Here is an 18,827-nt window from a genome sequence, read left to right on the forward strand (position 1 = left end):
ACTAGTTGAAAACGGGAAACGAAGGCCCCCGCTCGTCTGGAGCCCAGTGCGGGTGCTGTGCCCCCAGCACGGTGACCTAGAGAGCATCTCCACAAAGGTCCGGGAGCTCTGCTCGGCTCTGACCTGGAAAGAGGACCTCTGAGGACAAGTGTCGGCTCCCACTGATGGAGTGCTTGCAGCAAGGCAATTTGGACTTCGGCCTCGCTGCGAGCCAATTAACACCCCCGGTGATTGCAATGACGTGGACATCTGGCTGCTGAGAACAACGTGCACTGAGTCCAACTGCTGCTGTCTGGAGAGCTTTTCCTCTGGTTCAGACCTCGTTTCTTTTCAAAAGTCTTCCACCCCGGCACCCTACGGGCTTTGCCACGCTTGCCAGACCCATCCTCCTTCTCCTGGACCCATCAGCCGCCTGTGGCACAGTAAATCATGCTCCTTGCTTGGAAATCTCCCCTTCCCCTACCCACGGTGCACAGACTGATCCTTCTACTGCAGACCTCTGCCTTTCTACCCCAGCTGAAGATCTGCTGTCCCCCTCGCATCTCACGGTTGTCTGCCAGCTGACAGCTACAGGAGGAACACAGAACTTTTCATGTCTGCCAGCCCACGCTCCTACCCCGACATCTCCCTTTGCCAGCACTGGGAACGACGCTGGCATCTCTAACCTAGACTTGGACTTTTCCCCAGAACCTTTTCTCAGCATAACATCTTCAGGGAGCAGCTACACAACCCCAATTCTTGCTCTGACGTTCATATTTCAACCATTCGCACATGGCTCTCCTTGGCTACATCAAGAACAACCCTGCTCCACTCACACCGACCCTGAAGGCCGCTGTTGAAGACCATTTTCTTGTCTGTTTTTGTGGAGGACCACATCACCTTCTGCTTCCTGTTCCTCCCTGGGCTCTCCCCTCCAGCACGTGGAAGAGGAGCTAATGGTCTTCACCCCCTGCTCGTCATTTTACCTCAGAGACGAGAAGTCCTTTCTCGTTTCTGACTCTCCAGGGCAGCGTAATCACATTTTCAATGAAGTTTCTTCACGTTTTGCCTGAAAATTTTCACCTGTGACTTGAACGTACATACACTAAGGGGCTGACAGGAAAAATCGCACAGCGCTCGCTCGCGCCAGCTCCTGCATCAAAGAGCCTTCACCTCAGCGGGGAAGCAGGCGACAAAATAGGAGGGGAAGGAGGGCAAGCCATCAAAGGCTTCTGATTCTCTTTTTTTAATCTTTTTTTTGGCTCACGGCGTTTCAGCAGGCTGGGTGAATTTAAACCCGGCACAACCAGGCTGGCTTTTCCTCACAGCTCCCCTGCCAGGCCCAGGGGGCGGCGAGGCCCCGAGGCCGCAGGGCGGGAGGGCAGGGGAAGCGCTGCAGGCGGCTGCCCGCCCGCCCCCGCCTCGCTGCCGCCCAACACGCCCCGGCCCCACAGGCCCCGCCCACCCCCGGCCCCGCCCAGGAACCGGCTCCGCCGCCCAATGGCGCGGCGGCGAGCGCGGGGCGGGGCCCGCCGCCTCCTCCCCCCTCCTCCTCCTGGCCGCCCCCCCGCCTCCCCCCGCCGCCGCCGCCGCCGCCGCCGCCGCCGCCCGCGGCCGCCGCCGAGGGGAGCGCCATGGGACAAAAGGCGCGCTGAGGAGCGCGGCCCCAGCGCCCAGGCCGCGCCCGCCACGCTCGGTGCCCGCCGCGGCATGGCGGCCCCGCGCCGCTAGGCCCGGCCCGCAGCGCCTCCCCCGCCATGCCGAGCGGCAGCGCCGCCGCGGCCTCCCCCGCCGCCGAGCCCGCCGAGCCGCCGCGCCTCCCCCCGCACCCGCCGCCGCCGCTGCTGCTGCTCCAGCAGCGCCTCGCCGGCCTCGGCCTCCGCGACCGCGGCCTGCCCGCCGGCGGCGGAGGGGCGGGGGTGGCCCGCCGGCAAGCCCGGCGGCGGCGGGCGGGTTTGGCGCCGCCGCCCGACCCCCCCGGAGAGCCGGGGCCTGGCGGGGCGGAGGAGGAGGAGGCGGCGGCGGCGGGGGACGAGGGAGACCTGGAGCTGGAGGAGGAGGAGCTGCTGGCGGGGGAGGACGAGGAGGAGGAGGACGACCCGGCCGCGCTGCTGCTGCTCTCCTCGTCCTCCTCGCCCTCCCAGCCGCTCCCGCTGCTGCCGGCGCTGGGCTCCGTCCTGCTCTCGCCCTCCTTCGATGCGCAGGAGGCGGCGGCGGCGGGGGCGCTCTGCGGGGCGGACGATCCTCAGGGCATGATGGCGGCGATGCTGTCCCACGCCTACGGCGGCGGCCTGGGCGGCGGCGGCAGCGGCGGGGGGGCGGCGGGCCTCAACGGCGAGCAGGCGGCGCTGCTCCGCCGAAAGAGCGTCAACACCACCGAGTGCGTGCCCGTGCCCAGCTCCGAGCATGTGGCCGAGATCGTGGGCCGCCAGGGTGAGTGGGGGACGGGGGCGGGGGGGCACCCCCGGTCCCGGCGGGCGGAGGCGTGCCCGGGCCTGCTGCCCGTCCCGGGGGTTGGTGGCAGGCCTCTCCCCGCACCCCCCGGGACGAGCCCGTTCGGTGCCGGCTGGGGGAGCCCCGGGGTTGGTGGCAGGCCTCTCCCCGCACCCCCCGGGATGAGCCCGTTCGGTGCCGGCTGGAGGAGCCCCTCGCCTCGGTGGTAGCTTCGTGCCCCCGGGGCCTACCTCTCCTCTCCCGAAGCCCGGCCTCACCGGGGGGGACGGGGTGCCCCCGCTTGAGAAGCGGAGAGGTGGGACCGAGCACTGGCTTAGCGCAGGCTTTCGGTTACCGTTCCTGCGGGCTGTAACGCACAGTACGGGGTCTGGCCGGGTACCGGTAGGTGTTGGCACGGGCTTTGGTCCCCAGTGACACTCGGCCTGTGGTCTTCAGTACGAGGCTGCGTTTCACCGTAGGAGCTTTGGGCCATGTTCTACAAAGACCTTTGGGCGAAGGACCGTAACGTGCTTGCCTTGCAGAGCAGGGTGTGGGCTGACAGTGTGCCTCCAGCTTGCCACGGCGCTCACCGAGACAAAGTGGGGCCTCAGGAGCCAGCGAGATGGAGAAGGGAGCCACGTGCAGCCCTCTTCTGTGTGAAAGCCCTTGTCTTTCTGCTCGGGTTGTGGCTTCCTGTTGATCGCTGTTGCTACACTCCATGGGTCTCTATTACGCTGTTAGGATAAGGTCATATCGGTGATGTCACACTCGTTGTTGGCCTTTCATGTGGTCTCATGGGAGCAGCACTTGGAGGAGTTGGATGACGTTTCACTTCAGCTTCCTGGCGGTGAACCTGATTTTAAAGGTGCTTTTTATATATCAAGAGAAGCACTGAGCAGTGTCAGGTGTAGATGTGGAAATGCAGACAATGAAGTTGCCGCTCTCTTCCTCTTCCCTTTCTGTGTTATTCTTTATTGGTTTGGGGGTGGTGTGTCTCGTTTGCTGATGGGCTCTGATAATGAGCGGTTATGCTGTCTGGTCTCTACATCAATGTGGCTTTTGTTTCTTTATTTTTTCCTTGAGTACGGAAGAAATGGTAAAATCAGTCTAAACCAATGCGGTACTAAACAAATGCCCACTGAGCACCGATGCTTAGGCAGACTTTTGTTTTCTCTTTCTACATTTATTTTAGGCTTTTAGCAGTCAAGAGGGGGGTTTTTGCTGGGTGTGTCAAAGGAGAACCACAGGCCGTGCTGCAGAAATTGGCAGGTAGCTTCCTCTGATGCAGACAAGTCCGTTCTGTTTAAGCAGAAAATACCTTTTCCAAGAAATAGTGTTTGAATGTCTTAAGACTTTGCTCATGTGTCATTGGGGATGGCGGGCGGGGGGGGAGATGGAAAACAGAACTGAAAATGTTTGTTGCTACAGTCCTCTAAAAGAGAAATACAAACTGTTGGGCTTCAAAGACCAGTTAGGCTGCTGTGTTTGTTCTCCACCAGATCAGGATTGTTCTCTGTTGTATATTTTTCGGCACTTTGAGTCACTTAAAAACAAGATAATGGAGTTTGCCTAAAAACAGGATCATTGTTCCTGAAGAGTTCATCTTGCTGCTTCTGATTTTATTTCTTATCTGATGTCACACTGTTTGGCTTGTGATAAAATATTTAGCCTTGGTGGGGAGGGATTGTATCACGAAAACAATTAGGGCTACAAAAGAGGAAGGAGCAGAAGGAGTGGAGGGAGAGCTAAAAAAATTGTTACCAAATATACTTGCATGCAAGCTTTGCGTAAGGAGGTTCTTCACAATTCTCGTTCGAGGGAGACTTATGCTTAGGGACCAACTTACGTAAGTTGTATTAGTTCCACTAAATATTTGTCAAATTTCTTAGAAATACTGGCCCTTGCATCTCCTTTTATGGCCCAGAGCGGCTCATTGCATGGGCTGGAGGCTTTTGCTCTCTCATCCACCTGCTTTGCATGTGTCCGTGCTCTACCCCAAGCAAAGTGTCCTCAGCTGTAGTGCAGCTTGCTGTGCCTGGAGCAAGGCTGGCTGGAGCTGCATCCTTCGCCCGTCCTTCTGCTCTCTCTAGAAATAAAGATGCTGCATATTCTCTTCCTAGCACACACCATAACCAGCTGGTTGCATTATCTTGAACGAATTCAGCTTAAGTTTTATGCCAGACTCCTCTGTGCTGTAATACCTTAATTATGTAAGGGCGATGCAATTGGAATGTTACTTCCGATGGATTTTCACGAAGATTAAGTCTATATTCTTTCTATTGCTGTCTTCATGAGGTATAAAAAGAACTTGAAATGTCTGCAGCCCAAAAACATCAGCTCTGAAATACCAGGAATGCTGAGTTTGAGCTAGGCTTTGCTGGAGGCCTCGCTGCTGTGTCTGAAAGCATGTTTATTGTAAGTCCTAACTGTTCCCTAACTGAAAGAGTAATGATAACTGGAATTCCACGGTATTCTTTATCCAAATTTAATTTTTTGCACAGAGGAAGAGAATTTCCAGACGCTGTTTATCAGACCGAAGGAGCCCCTGATTCCTAAGAGAGCTGTAAACAAGCAAAAACCTTACGGTGCTTGAATTGAACATTTGTTTTTTCAAGTATGTGCAAGTTTCAGAAATAAATACAGCACTTTGGGCAGTGAAATGCGTTCCCACAGCCCCGCTCTCGGTCGTTGTATTGCAGGTTCCCACGTGGGTAGTTGCGCTTACCAAATCTGTGCTGGTGGCTGTGCACAGATGTGGGATGTCGCAGCTACGGAAGGTGTGGAGTGCCTGAAATGTACCTTGTGGTTGATGGTTTTCTTGTGAAACTACAGTGGAGGCTGTTGGGTTACTGTGACAGTAGTTTAATGTTTTGCTGCTGGAAGCATTTGCATCACTGGAAAAGGCTTAAGTAAGATTTTCTTTTAGTGAATAGTAGGTGTTCCGTCTTTAAAAAAAAAAGTCCTGTGTATTTCTGAAACCTGGCAGGTTCTTGTGCTTTTTGTTGTTGTTGTTGTTTTTTTAAATCTCAAACATTCTCAACCTTTTCTTATTCCCCTTGCCCCCCAAAAGTGAAGCTGGCAGACACTGGTTGGGGTAGTGTAATATTACTCTGTGTAGTCTTTGAAGTGGAAGAATCTCAAAGGTGAACAGCAGAGGAAAAGATACTTGTATCCTTTTATTCTTGTTAAGGCATGTGACTGGGAGCCAGGAAAACTAGATTCCATTCATGGCATTGTCCAGGCTTCCTGTATGAATTTGAACTAGCTGTTGAATCCAACCTTGGGTAAGTTGGCCAGTCATCATGCTGCTCAGAGAAGTGACTTCCTTTGCTGTCAGCAGCTAAAAATCCTGCGTGTGCAAAGTTGCACTGGTTTAAAAAAATAAAGTTGGAGAAAGTGCTCTTGAGAAGTGGTAGCAAGAGAGCTGCATTGCCAAGGAGGTGACCTTGTTTGCCTGAGAAAAGCTGGCATAGGGCGTATACCCAAAATTATATAAGCGTGTATCCAGACTTAAAAAAAAAACAACTTTTGGAGATGTAACTTGGAAGGTTTTGTTATAATCTCTAAATCGTGGGAAGGACTTGCAAAAGTCTGCTGTGGATCACCTGAAAACCATTGCCCATACGTAAAGTTGGCGATAGTGATTTTCTGTGGCAATCCTGCCATGACCTGGTGGGCCTTGAGAAGGATTTGACAGGTTTAACTGGAGTCTTCAGTGCCCCCCCCCCCCCACTGCTTTCTTTACACTAAAAAAAGATGTTTAAACGCTAAAAGCTCTTTTGAATAATGCAAAAAGAGGGGTGGTGTCTGAAGATGTGAACAGAGAACCTGAAAGATGCTGGAAGGGACAAAAGTCTGTGCTGTAGAGAGATGTTGCGTCCCTGAGCGTATTGACTGCCTTCAGATAGTGATTGCTGGACTATCTTTGCTAATGCATTCTGGTGTTGTGACTATCCAAGTAACATGATTTTCCAAGTGTTTATATCCTCGATAAAGCTGACAATAGTGTTTTTTCTCCCTAAGACATCACTTGAGCTGGAGATACTTAACTGTAAAGCCTGATGTGTCTTTCTTCAGTAAGAATAGTTCAGATGATGGCTGCAGAACTTGAAACGGGCAGGGCAGTCTCCAAACCCCAGATGAGTAAGAGGAGGAGGAATGATATCATCCCATTTCACTGATTAAATCGATAATGACAAATCTGCTTTGCATGAGACGGCCTTGCAACTAAAATAACATTATTATGCATATTTAATGAACTTGGGCTCCTTTTTGCTCTTTGCTTTTGACTGTGGGCTCTTGAGCAAAATAGTACTTTGCTTCAAATAATTCTGTAAGTTGAAACAAAAAATGAATTCTGATAAGTTGGTAGTTGATAACTATCTAGGGTAGCTGAACAGCCAAATAAAAACAAAAGCTATCGCTCTCAGAGAGTGGAAACAGTGCTAAAACAATCCTGGAGCAAATACTTGTGTTAACTGAGTACAGTATGTAGATGTCCTATGGTAGGATAATCAGAGTCCTTTCAAAAATAACTGTATGTCTGGTTTTATGTCTCGATGTGTTGTGATAATAAAGTTACTGAATTGCTGATGATACTTACGTAGCCTTGAGTGGTTATTAATTGCTGACCTGTAAGAAGTGGTCAGCATAAGCATAGTCTGAATTGCATATTGTTTTTTTTTTAAAAAAACTGGATGCTTAAGATTTCCACTCTCAAGAATAAGTTTAATTTGCATGACTGAAGTCATCCCCTATCTCTGTGTCAGTTGATTGCCACAGGCAACAAAGACCACAGGTTCAGGTAACTTATTTTAAGTGAAAGCTGGCAAGGCAGGTACACTCCAGATTTTTTTGTGTGTGTCTTCTATACCATGCAGGTTATTAAATGCTATATTAAATGGTTGGTTCTAAAGCCAGGAAGAAAACTTGAGCTATTTGTTGAAATCCAATATAAAAGCTATTTTTCTGAGAAGCTGAGGTCTCATCCTTTTTAGAGCCTGGAACTCCAGGAACTGAAACACGTGAGCATACCGTGGCCTGGCACAGTCTGAAGTGGCTGCTGAAGTTTCAGTGGCCTATTCCTCCAGTATTGTGTAACAAACATCATTTCAGTTCTGCTATTTGTCGTTTGCGCTACGCAAAGATCCAACTCAGGTTGCAGAGTGTCTCTGAAGGGTGCAGGTTCTCCAGCTGGGATCATAAATCCTCAGTCGTAAATGCGGCTCTTGTCTGGCTTGTTCGGTGGGAAGCACACCGAACACAGTGCACGCTCGAGAGATTTTTTCTCTTTGTGTAGTCTGCCAGAAATTCTGTAGATTTTAACGTGTGAATACCAGAAGTGAATACCTGCATAAATAAGATTTTTGGATGAAGCAGAAATTAAAATAATAAAAATCTTGCAACATAAAATGCTAATTTCTAATCCGCTGGTCCTTTTTTTCTTGTAAAATTGCTGTGTTCTTAAAGTGTAAGTTTTGTTAAGTTTATAACACACATACAAAAGAAATTCTGATTAGTGTGCTTCTGAACTGCACTGGATTAACCTGTCTGTGCTATGAGAAAACAGTGATGAATTTTTTTTTAAGCTGTTAGTGAAGTCAGCAGATGCCATGTGTTTCCCTGTCTTAGCCCCCGTTACCCTCTCTTCACACTGTGGTCTGAATTTCTGGAAGAGAAACTTTGTTCTAAACAAAGTGTTGGATGTCTCAAAGATCTTAAATTTGTTTTTGATGCAATACTTCTGCCACACAGGGCCAATTCCCCATTGCAGGCAAAAAATTTAACAGGGATAGGGTTGCAAACTTGCTGTAACAAAAAAAAAAAGGCTGCTGAGCACTAGGAACATTTTTATTTAATCAGAAGAAAAGGCCAAAAAGCTGTGAAACAAGCATTTGTTTCCAATTTCAGTTACTCCTTAAGAATGTCTTCCTTTTCTCTCTCTTTCAGGTATTCCTTTAAGTTCACGAGATCTTGCCAGTGTCTGAGATCTTGGTTTCCTTCACTGGTGTGAGTCAGTAGTTCTGCAGTCGGCACCAAGTTCTCTGCTGCTCCATTGAACAAAGACACAGTAGTATCTCTTACTTTTTACCTTCTAGTTCATTTAACGTTTGACAATAGGCTGTGGAATTCTGTCTTTAAAAACACAGCTCTAGCAGGATTTTTGAATCTGGGGTTTTGTGTAGGTGAAGATTTGCATATTATTTTGCAATCTTCCTTTTGTTGGCCGTCTTGGCATGCTGCATGCTTCTTGAATGGTGCTCCCTTTTAATATCCTCCTTGTGCAGGTCAGCTTTCCCACCACTGTTGTTCGCACCAATCTGTTTCATTCACTAGATCCATGTTCTTAATGAAAATCATCTTTTTCCTGTAGCTGTTTTATTTGTTGGACATAGTCCCTCTCTTAACTATTGCTTTTCTACTACTGTGTCTTTCTAACTTTGCTCAGCAGCTGGTACCTTAGTCCTGGTGTTGCAGTAGTGCGGGTAATTAGTAATACAAGTTGCTGGCCTCTGGCTCTTTTGCTGCATGTAACTTGTTTACTGAGTTGCCATCTGTCTTGGGAATTGGAGTATTCCTCTGCCTGTGAGATTGCTGATTTGATAGATTGTCCCAGCCTGATGTGTAGAAGGAAAGGGTGTGCAGGCTGACTGCTTCGTTCTGTACTGGATTGAGATACATCGATAGATAAATTGATAAGTACCTGAGAAATCTTTAACAAAGAGTTTGTACACGGTTCTTGAAGCAGGGCTTTTCTTTTCCCAAAGAGGGAAATGTCCCCGAGAGCCTGTGAACAGCCTTCTCTTGGGAAGCTTTCTCAGCATCGTCAGAGACTCTTAAAGCTCCCCTCTTTTCCCATCCGTTAGCTTGGCAGCAATAGGGCCAAACAAAGTCCTGCTGCCTGTGATCTGGCACAGCCGAGTGCTTGACCGTGATTCCTTGGCTCTTGGTTCAAGTACTTGAGATCTCCAGGTTGTCCTCCATCCTGGTGCCTCGACAAGGCTGAGCCCGTGCGGCTGCAGTGCCTGCTGCGCTCAGCTTGAAGTGCTGGTCTGGAAAGTATCTCGTCTAAAAACCCTTCTGCAGTTCCAGCTGGATGATGCCAAGTAGGAAAGTCATGTATCATCTTAGTGTTTGTACACGTAAAAAATACAAAGTGAAATAAGTGGTCGGTTGCTCCTCAGAAATGGGTAAGCATGATGGAATTATAATGGGAGCAGTCTCGGTCGCTATATATAGCGTGAGTCATATTGAAATGTTCCGCAGGCAGGCGCAGGGGTTTGGTAACTGCAGCGTAACTAAAAGCCTTTGATTGCAGTGGTAAGTTAATGAGGGGGTCAGGAGGCAGGGAAAAATGTCATTGGTAGAAAATGCTCTAATTTTTATTTTTCTTGAAAGACCTTGTATGTCACCTTTCCATCTCTTGAATAACTTTATCAGAGTGGCTGTCAGTTGAGGTTTTTCTTTCTCCTCTACGCTACTCACTAATTTACCTACTTGTAGCATTGCTTACTGTAGTGTCGTTACAGTTAGAAGTGAAAGATGGTTATTACCTGTGTACAGCACTTCTGAGGTACAGTTACTGTCTGAAACCATTAATACAGCCGCGCTGCGGAGCAGAGAGCCAGAACTTTGTTCCCGAGTTTTGGGTTGTAATGGTATCAGTATTGCATTTTGGATCGTAAATTTGAGAAGAAGCTCTGCTTGGTGGGTTCTCGTTATGAAGCATCCTTACTGTGATAAAAGGAAAATTTCATCTAAAAAATACAACGTGATAAAGGGCAGGAGCACATCCTAGCGCTTGGGTAGCCTGTGGGAAAAGCCTTTGCCCAGGGACATGAATCTTTCAACTCTACGTGTGTGTTTCAAGTGGCCGCCTCCAAGGAACCGCAGCTTGGGTACCACCAGGGAGGAGATTGCCTTGGTTTATGTGAAGGAAACAGCTGTTGCTTAAAATCTGTTTACATCCATGTCGCCGTTGAAGCAGTTAGCCTGCTCTCCTCTTCTTCGGGGACTGTCATCTTCTGCTTCCAAACCTGCCCGTGACCTGCCCCGTGAGCTTGAGCAAATCCCAGCTGTAAGCTGCGCACGGCTCTTGGTGTATTCATATTTGTTAGCTCCCTGGCATGTATCATGTTTAGTTGTCACACGGGAGCCCTAATCTTACCGGCTAATTAACCCAAATAGTGATCAGGCTATTATCTGTGCTATAGAATGCTAATGGGGAGCTGTTAAAGCTGTTGGTGGTTGGGCTAGTCCTGTGTTCAGGATGGATGCTGTGCTCTGTGGCGAGGTGTCTCTCAGCTTACCTCTGGCTGTAGAGAAGGCTGAATAACAGTAAGTGAAAACTTGCTTTCCAAAAATGCTATTTGATAATTATTATCCAAGTTTAAGCTGTCTCTTAAAATTGTTTAAAAATTTTAAAAGCAATATTTTTACAGTCTTCATTCCTGAAATCAGAATGCCGGAGGGGTGATAAATAGCTGCCTGAGTATGTGGATCTAGGGTTTTGTGCAGATCAGCATCTTTTGCAAGTGCAGAGAAATTACTTTCTTCATCTTCCTTGAATCAACTAACTCTATTCAACTGCCAGTTGAAAAAAAAAAAAAATAATTGTCAGGACTTGAAATTTTCCAGTCCATGAATTAAAACAGGGTGGGAGATGAATTAATTGATCTTAGGTGAAAGGTGATAGTAACCAGAGTCAGTCTATCAACTGACCAGACAACAGGTAGTATTTCATGACTTAATACCCCAGTGAAGTGCCAAAAATGTTTTGGTCTTAATTTTCTTGTGTAGCCAGCCTGCTTAAGGAGGTTTAACCATTAACCAATTTAGAATGGGATTTCATTTTCTGTCCCAATGCAGCTTCGTCTCTGCTTAATAAATGGGGCATGTATCAGTTTTCTACTGTATAATCACAAACTGGATAGATATTTTTAGCCATGTCACAACTGAGAGGAAGCATCCTTTGTTTAAGCAACAGAATGCAGCTTGTACCACCAGTGGGTATGAACAGCTCTTCTGAAAAATATGTAGAGCAGTCATTCTTAATGAAGTAGGTGAATTTTTCTTGGTTTATTAATCAGGTGGGCAGTGCTATGCTCTGCAGACCCAGCAGCCGTTGCCCTTACGGTACAGCCCGTGTTTCAGTCTCTGCAAATCCTTTGTTACCTTAGCTGAGGGAGTTCTCACTTTCTAATTAAAAGCTTATGGCAACCTAGTGATGAGGTAAGGGCTGTGGCAGCTTAACAGACTCTACCTTTAAGGCTGTGTCCACACATGATGGTTGCATGTTGATAGAAAACAAATCCCTGTGCAGTTCCCTCTCTCCCTGGCACGCGGGGTGATGCTGTGCCATCCCCCGGAGGTCTGCAGGGACTTCCCAGACCCTGCCCTTAATTTCTAGGCAAGGAATTAGCCATGGCTTTACTAGTATCTCATGGTTCCAGGTTGATGCCCCTAATTATTCTGTTGCTGCCTCCTTACTTGGTGTCAGCATATTACAAAATCAGTGGTCAGAGTGCTAGAGACCGCATTCAGAGTGGAGGCTGTACTACAGGATTGCCTTTCATCGGATAATGGCAAAGCTCCTGACAAACATATTCCTGTGAACTACAGCTTTCTCTTAGTGCTACCAAGCCGCGGAGGCCAACCTGCGAGATCTTTGCTTGCTCTGGGGCCGAGTTGGAGGATGCCGGCTACAGTCAGGGCTGCTCATCAGCCCTGCCTCCTGCGTAAGAGATGAGTTGGTGCTCGTGCAACTTCCCCCTGCTTGCTGCTCTTACAGCCCCGGCAGTACTGCTGTCTCCCCACACGATTTGTGTGTCTAAAGAGCTGCAGGAGGTTCTTGGTTTTTACCCCCTTAGCTAGGGACCCATCAGGAGCAGGGAAGGAGAACAAACTGGTATTGTCATTTGGTTGTGGCTCACAGGGGCTGTTCACTGAACTTTTGTCCACCATGACTTCCAGGCTTGTATTTAGATAATCTTCTTTTTTCAGGGTTTTTTTTCCCCAAAGTCCTATGTAATTGGGGAGGCAAGGTTAAACAGACATGATGGTAAGATGTAGGTTCCCATGTGTGCCTCAACCCCAGTTTCACAGCGCTTGGCGAGAGCTGCAGGAGGAACGCGGGTATGAGGTGCGTGACCCTGCTTTGACAGGCTGCATTTTGCTAACGTTGGTACTCGGAAGCGTGAAGGACTCCCTTCCCCTGCTGTAGCCGTTTGGAAGAGACTATGCAACGAAGGAATTCTCATCTGTAAATCCATCCGTGTTCCTTTCCAGTGTGTGGCTTTGAGGGGAATTCAGCAGCAGGAAGAAACCAGGGGGAAGGTTCTGTTTCTCCTGGGCTACCACCGTGGCTGTGCAGAGGAGTCGTCTGTGGGATGCTTTTTCGGGCGGTTCTTGGCTTACGGCAGCAGGTCGGCTGGCGCGGTGCGAGGCAGGCACACGCAGGGTTCCCGCTGTGGTCCCTTGGCTCTGCCAGCTCTGTTGGGGAGTTTCCCCTCCTGGAGTAAATGGCCTGAGACTGGGTTTGGTGTATCTCATCCTGTTAGTGATGATGAAAGGTGAAAGTCGGAGTGAAGGCTGAGCTGGCCGTCGCTGTGTGATGGGTGAGGACTGCGGGTGCTGTGGCTGCTATGTTTAACTCTCATTTCAAGGCGGGGGGAAGAAATCTGTCGTCCTGTCACCTTTTTTTAGTAAGGAATTATTTAAAATTGGTAGTGTATGAGGTAATCAATTCCTTCAGCGCTACCCTTAAGTTTCTTGGGGAGTATGACTTTCGTAGTGTGTTTAGGATGTTCGGTTAAATAATCCTCTTAAGGGAAGAACAGGGAGGAGGCTTGAAGAATGATGCAAATCAGCCAGCGCAGGATGAACACTGCCTGCAGGGCTTGGTACGGGCTCGGCTCCTTGTCCGGTGCCTGGGCAGGCAAGGACTAAATCTTTGCCTAAATGAAAGCAAAACTAAAGGGGTTTGCTTTAACTATGTCGGTATGTACGTATGGCTGAGTGTGCTGCTTAGGAATGCTTATACTGCTGAACCAAGTACGGTAACTTCTATTGAATAGACTTCCATTATCATACCAAAACTAAAATTTGGAAGTTTTGATTAAATTGAATTTCCAGTCTAGAAGTCCCCTCTTCAGGCTTTTTTCTCTTCTTCAAAATCTTGGATACATTGATCTGATGATTTATTGCGAAAGTGTGGGGCGGTGTATATTTGTTCTTTCCTTTGTCTTTCTGTGTCTAAGCTCAGGAGATTGGGAAACTTCTTGATTCATCCCTTGGCCACATGACTTCATAGCTGGCCGACCTCGTGTCATCGTGGCCGCAGCGCCTCTGGATGCCGTGAATTGTCGGAGAGGGGATAGGATCAGCCGTGCTTCCTGTCATCGCCTCTGTAGTGACTAATGGAGGAGGGTGGGAAACCAGAGCAGCTGAGTAAAAGCAAATAGAAAGATCATCCTGTTGGAGTGGTATAATGGGCTCCTGACCTTGTGTTTTGACATGACTGTCTGTTGTGGGGTTTTCCAGCATTCCTTGCAGACAAAACCCAGTGGGTATTGACTGACTCATTCCGAAATATCTGCTTTCGTCTAACTTTTCAGATAAAGTTTGAGAGTTGACCTTGGCGGTCTGCGGAGTCAGCTGTCCATTGAAGCCAGCTTTCCGATGTTTAAAAGTCTCGTTCTATCACTGCAGGGAGTTGAGGCAGTGTTTGGCTTCTGCTTTCTAGGTATGTGCCTCATACCTTAAAAGAAAAGCTCTGCCCACCTTGGTCGGTGCAGCCTGAGGAAGAAAGGCGAGAAGGCTTTTCTTCGCACCGGAGTGGTTTGGAAATGTGGCTCTGGCAAAGCAATCTCTGGGAGTTTGCAGCTGAAATGGGGAAGGAAGCTGAAGCTGCAGACTTCAAACTCGATTTGAGTTTCGAAAACATCAGGAAAATCTTGTCTAAAATGTAAACTATAAGAGTTGGTAAGGCACTTTGGAAACTAGAATTAAGTAGGCTCTGAATCATGGTATATAATAATGAATTGTATATATTTTTATATATATAAATCTTAAGCTAGATGCTCCTAGTATTCTCTTTTGAATGCTGCCTCTAATTTCTAGGAACTAAGAATATATACTTGGGTGCAACAGAGTAAATGAAAGTTATCTGTGTAAATTGGAGAATAATTGATACGCATCAGGAGGCTGACTTCAGTTTTAGGTGTTCCAGTGAAGAGGGCTCAATTGGTGTGAAAACTTCAGCGGCACCATTTTGGGGATCCTTGTGGGTTTAAGGTTTGGGCCCACCATCTTTTCTGAGTAACTGAAGGAATGGGAAGCAGAGCGGGCGAGCAGATTTACTTACAGGGAGACACGCAAACAGAGAGATGGAGGGAGTAAAGGCAAATTGCCAAAGTGAGGTGCTGCTGCCTGTTCCAAGCAGGGAAATGGCATGGCTTCAAAGGATGTGAGCTTTGCTACTTCCATAAGGCATCTCATGCCTGTGTTCTCCTAGTGTTTTTTATCTAGTAGGGCACTAGTGCCCTTCTCGGTGGGCGGTGGTGGGAGGTTGAGGCTTATGAGTTTGTTCTCTCCTGCAGATACTTGCTGCTCTTGCTGAACTGCTTGTTCAGCTCTCGGCTCTGCAGCCCCTCCTTTGTGCAGATCTGCCTGTCCCTCGCTCCTTCCCTTGCCGGAGCCCTCCCGTGCTCCTCCGTGCACGCGTTCTGGTGGAGGTAGGGCCTCCGAGAGCCCTCCCGACGAGCTGTTGAAGATAATGAACTTCCTCTCCAGCTGTGTCCTGGAAACAAAGGGCTGTTGTGTTCAGCTTTTGTCCTTACTGTGTGCAGGGGCCCTGCAAGAAGAGGCTCTTCCTTCCCTCTATTCCAACCAGCATCTCTGTATTTGCTGTTTTTTATATTAGTAGGTACTCCTGAATAGAGTGCATCTTTGAGTGGCTTTTGAACTATAAAATTGTTCTCGCTAGTGCTACCTCGGGTGCAAGGGACTGACAAAACACTATTTCGAGAGACCATTTTGTGTACCCAGACAGTTACGAGATACTTAAAATAAATGAGGAAAATGGGAGCAAATTTCACTCTGCAAGTGAAATGATGCTTAAAACACTTGGTCTGCAAATGTTGCTTATAGTTGTTTCAAGATGAGGTTCGCTATAAAATGATGTTGAGCATGACGTGCTTTTGAATTTGTTTTGATATAGGCTCAATTCAGTTAAGGCAGAATCCAGTAGACTGTTTAGCATGTCATGGACCTCCTTGTCTCTCTTAATTTTGCACCACCTGCTTTTCCGGCCCTGTGATGGGTGAAAGGTGCTTCTGTATGCACCATGCCAAAACGCCTTAAGCATCTTAGGAAAAAGAGCCTGCTGCCACTGTGACCTTTACAATTCAGTCCCCAAAAATCAGACAAATGTTCCATGAACTTTTTGCTTCTCTTTCAGACTGTATTTACCCAGTTAACGAGAGGAATTCCACGTAGGCACGTAATACTATATAGTAAGCCTTATTTGCATGCAACGAACTGCTTGAACTACTTGACAGTTCAAGGAGTGCCTCCTTCATCCCATAGGGAAGAGTAAGGTTTAAATAACACTTATTGATAACGGGAAACAAATGAAGAGTTCTCAGTAAATCAATGATCTTATCTGTATCCTACACAGGTTGTGATACGGAGCCTTCTCTCACTTGTAAATGTTTAATTTGCTTTTAGGTCATGCTTGTCGGTGAAAGGCTAGCGTATCAGCAGACTTACGTGCGTGTACGTGTGAGCCGTTGCTCCTTTTCCAGGATCTTGGAAATAACTGAAGGATACCAAACCAACGGAAAAAATACAAACCCAGCAGTATTTCTGGGATAACCATGAACGTGTCTGTCAGAGAAAAAAAGCCGTCCATGTTTATTCACCATCTAATAGCAATTGAGGAGATGGTGGGCTAAAACAGCCCAAGAAACGTTGCTAAAATAGTTTGTGGCTGTAAGTGCCAGAGGTCTGTTTGGAAATAATAGGTAGAAGTTGTTACCGCTTTCTCTAGTGTGGGTTGCAGAGATAAAAACAGCTGCTTCTGGTTTCACCCTACGGTTTCTTGAGATGCTGAAACAGCTTAAAATAGATGGCTTTCTTGTGGCTTTCTAAACTTAGATGTCTTGCTAAACTTGCATGTGTTTCCTTTAAACAGGTTGCAAAATAAAAGCACTAAGGGCCAAGACAAATACTTACATTAAGACCCCCGTTCGTGGAGAAGAACCCATCTTCGTTGTCACTGGACGAAAAGAGGACGTAGCCATGGCCAAAAGGGAAATTCTGTCAGCTGCTGAACACTTCTCCATGATCAGAGCGTCACGCAACAAGAACGGTCCTGCCCTGGGAGGCTTGCCATGTACCCCCAACCTGCCAGGTCAGACGACAGTCCAAGTCAGGGTGCCTTACCGGGTAGTTGGGCTAGTGGTTGGGCCGAAAGGAGCTACAATCAAAAGAATTCAGCAGCAGACCCATACCTACATAGTCACTCCCAGCAGAGACAAGGAGCCTGTCTTCGAAGTTACGGGAATGCCTGAAAACGTCGACCGCGCGCGCGAGGAGATCGAGATGCACATAGCCATGCGTACCGGGAACTACATTGAGCTGAACGAAGAGAACGATTTCCATTACAACGGTACGGATGTGAGCTTTGAAGGGGGCACTCTCGGATCTGCGTGGCTTGCTTCCAATCCTGTCCCTCCTAGCCGCACCAGAATGATTTCTAATTATAGAAATGACAGCTCCAGCTCCTTGGGAAGTGGCTCCACAGATTCCTATTTTGGAAGCAATAGATTGGCTGACTTCAGCCCAACGAGTCCGTTCAGCACAGGCAACTTCTGGTTTGGAGAAACGCTGCCTTCGGTGGGCACGGAAGACCTTGCGGTCGACTCTCCCGCGTATGACTCCTTACCAACGCCTTCCCAAACCATTTGGACTCCTTTTGAACCTGTAAACCCTCTCTCCGGCTTTGGTAGCGACCCTGCTAGTAATGCCAAGCCTCAGCGCCGAGGGAGCCAGCCATCTACGCCTCGCCTGTCGCCCACGTTTCCGGAAAGCCTGGATCACCCGCTGGCTAGGAGAGTGAGGAGCGACCCACCTAGCACCGGCCACCAAGCCGGCCTTCCCATCTACATCCCCGCTTTCTCCAACGGTACCAACAGCTATTCCTCTTCCAACGGCGGCTCCACGTCCAGCTCACCCCCCGAGTCGAGACGGAAGCACGACTGCGTGATCTGCTTCGAGAGCGAAGTCATTGCGGCCCTGGTCCCCTGCGGCCACAATCTCTTCTGCATGGAGTGTGCCAACAAAATCTGTGAAAAGGAAACGCCATCGTGTCCCGTTTGCCAGACAGCTGTTACTCAGGCAATCCAAATTCACTCTTAAATATATATAGATATTATTATATACGGACTTTTTAAAACTCTTAAAGGCATGGGTGTAATGGTACCCTCTAGTAAACTTCCTAATGAATTCTGACTGTTGGGCTTTCTTGGGATTAGGCTGAAGTTGTTAATAAATTTCTACTTTCTCAAAAGGCTGCTACGGTAACACTAAACCTAGGTGGTCTCTGTCCGGTTCAGTGTAAGCAGATGGCATGTTTAGCAGAGATACATCTGCTGTGATGTTGTGGCACAGCGAGGGGAAGTTTTCATCAATTACACAACTGAAAAAACAAATTTTACAGGCTTTCGAAAGGATCTCTGTTAAGCGTTTGACTTCTGTGTGATGGCAGCAAGGAACCTCGTCGCCGAAACGCAGAAGTACTCGTCTGCCATGGAGGGCTTGTGGCATTATCAATATATCAAACAACACTTCCAATGCTGCCTTCTTTACACTGCCAGTTCTGAAAAACAGGTTTGGGGAAATTATTTTTGCTTTGTGTGACAACTTATGCCTAATTCTTCAGCATTGCAGATACCTTTTTTTTTTAAAAGCATAGTTTGATTTATTGAAATGGATGATGTTATTGGCAGGTTCAAGGTAATAAATTACGGGGCGGGGGGGGTGGGGAGAGAAGCTGTCTGACGCACCTCCGTTTAGCCCGGCGTGTTACGGGCAGTATGTTCAGAGGATCAGGAACGTCTCGATTTGTGAATTCCTACCCACTGCTTTTCTTAATGTAATGTGGAAAAGTCTGGCTGGCTTCATCCCGTTTCAGTAAGGGCTTTGGGATGCACATACTTCGACTAATCGTGAGGATGCTGACATTCCGTTCATTAGTCCGATCAAGCTGTTCTTAAATTACATTTTTAGAGAGTATATAGTTCAAAATGTGAAGCATTTTTATGTTCAATCCATATTTGTCTTGCACATATATAAATATATATTTTATTTTTAGTAAGGAAAAGGAAAAAGGGGGGAGTTGCGTACGTGCCCTT

At 48.0% G+C, this 18,827-nt stretch overlaps 1 protein-coding gene across 1 annotated transcript; it reads left to right on the plus strand.

Annotated features, from left to right (window-relative positions):
• Positions 1-1,736: 1,736 nt before the first annotated feature.
• Positions 1,737-18,427, plus strand: MEX3C (mex-3 RNA binding family member C). Its single transcript, XM_059833385.1, has 2 exons — positions 1,737-2,412; positions 16,607-18,427. Exons 1-2 carry the CDS (start codon positions 1,737-1,739, stop codon positions 17,830-17,832), a joined length of 1,902 nt encoding a protein of 633 aa, XP_059689368.1. The 3' UTR covers positions 17,833-18,427.
• The last annotated feature ends 400 nt before the right edge of the window (positions 18,428-18,827 follow it).

The sequence above is a fragment of the Gavia stellata genome, chromosome Z (assembly GCF_030936135.1).
Source record: "Gavia stellata isolate bGavSte3 chromosome Z, bGavSte3.hap2, whole genome shotgun sequence".
NCBI lineage: Eukaryota > Metazoa > Chordata > Aves > Gaviiformes > Gaviidae > Gavia > Gavia stellata.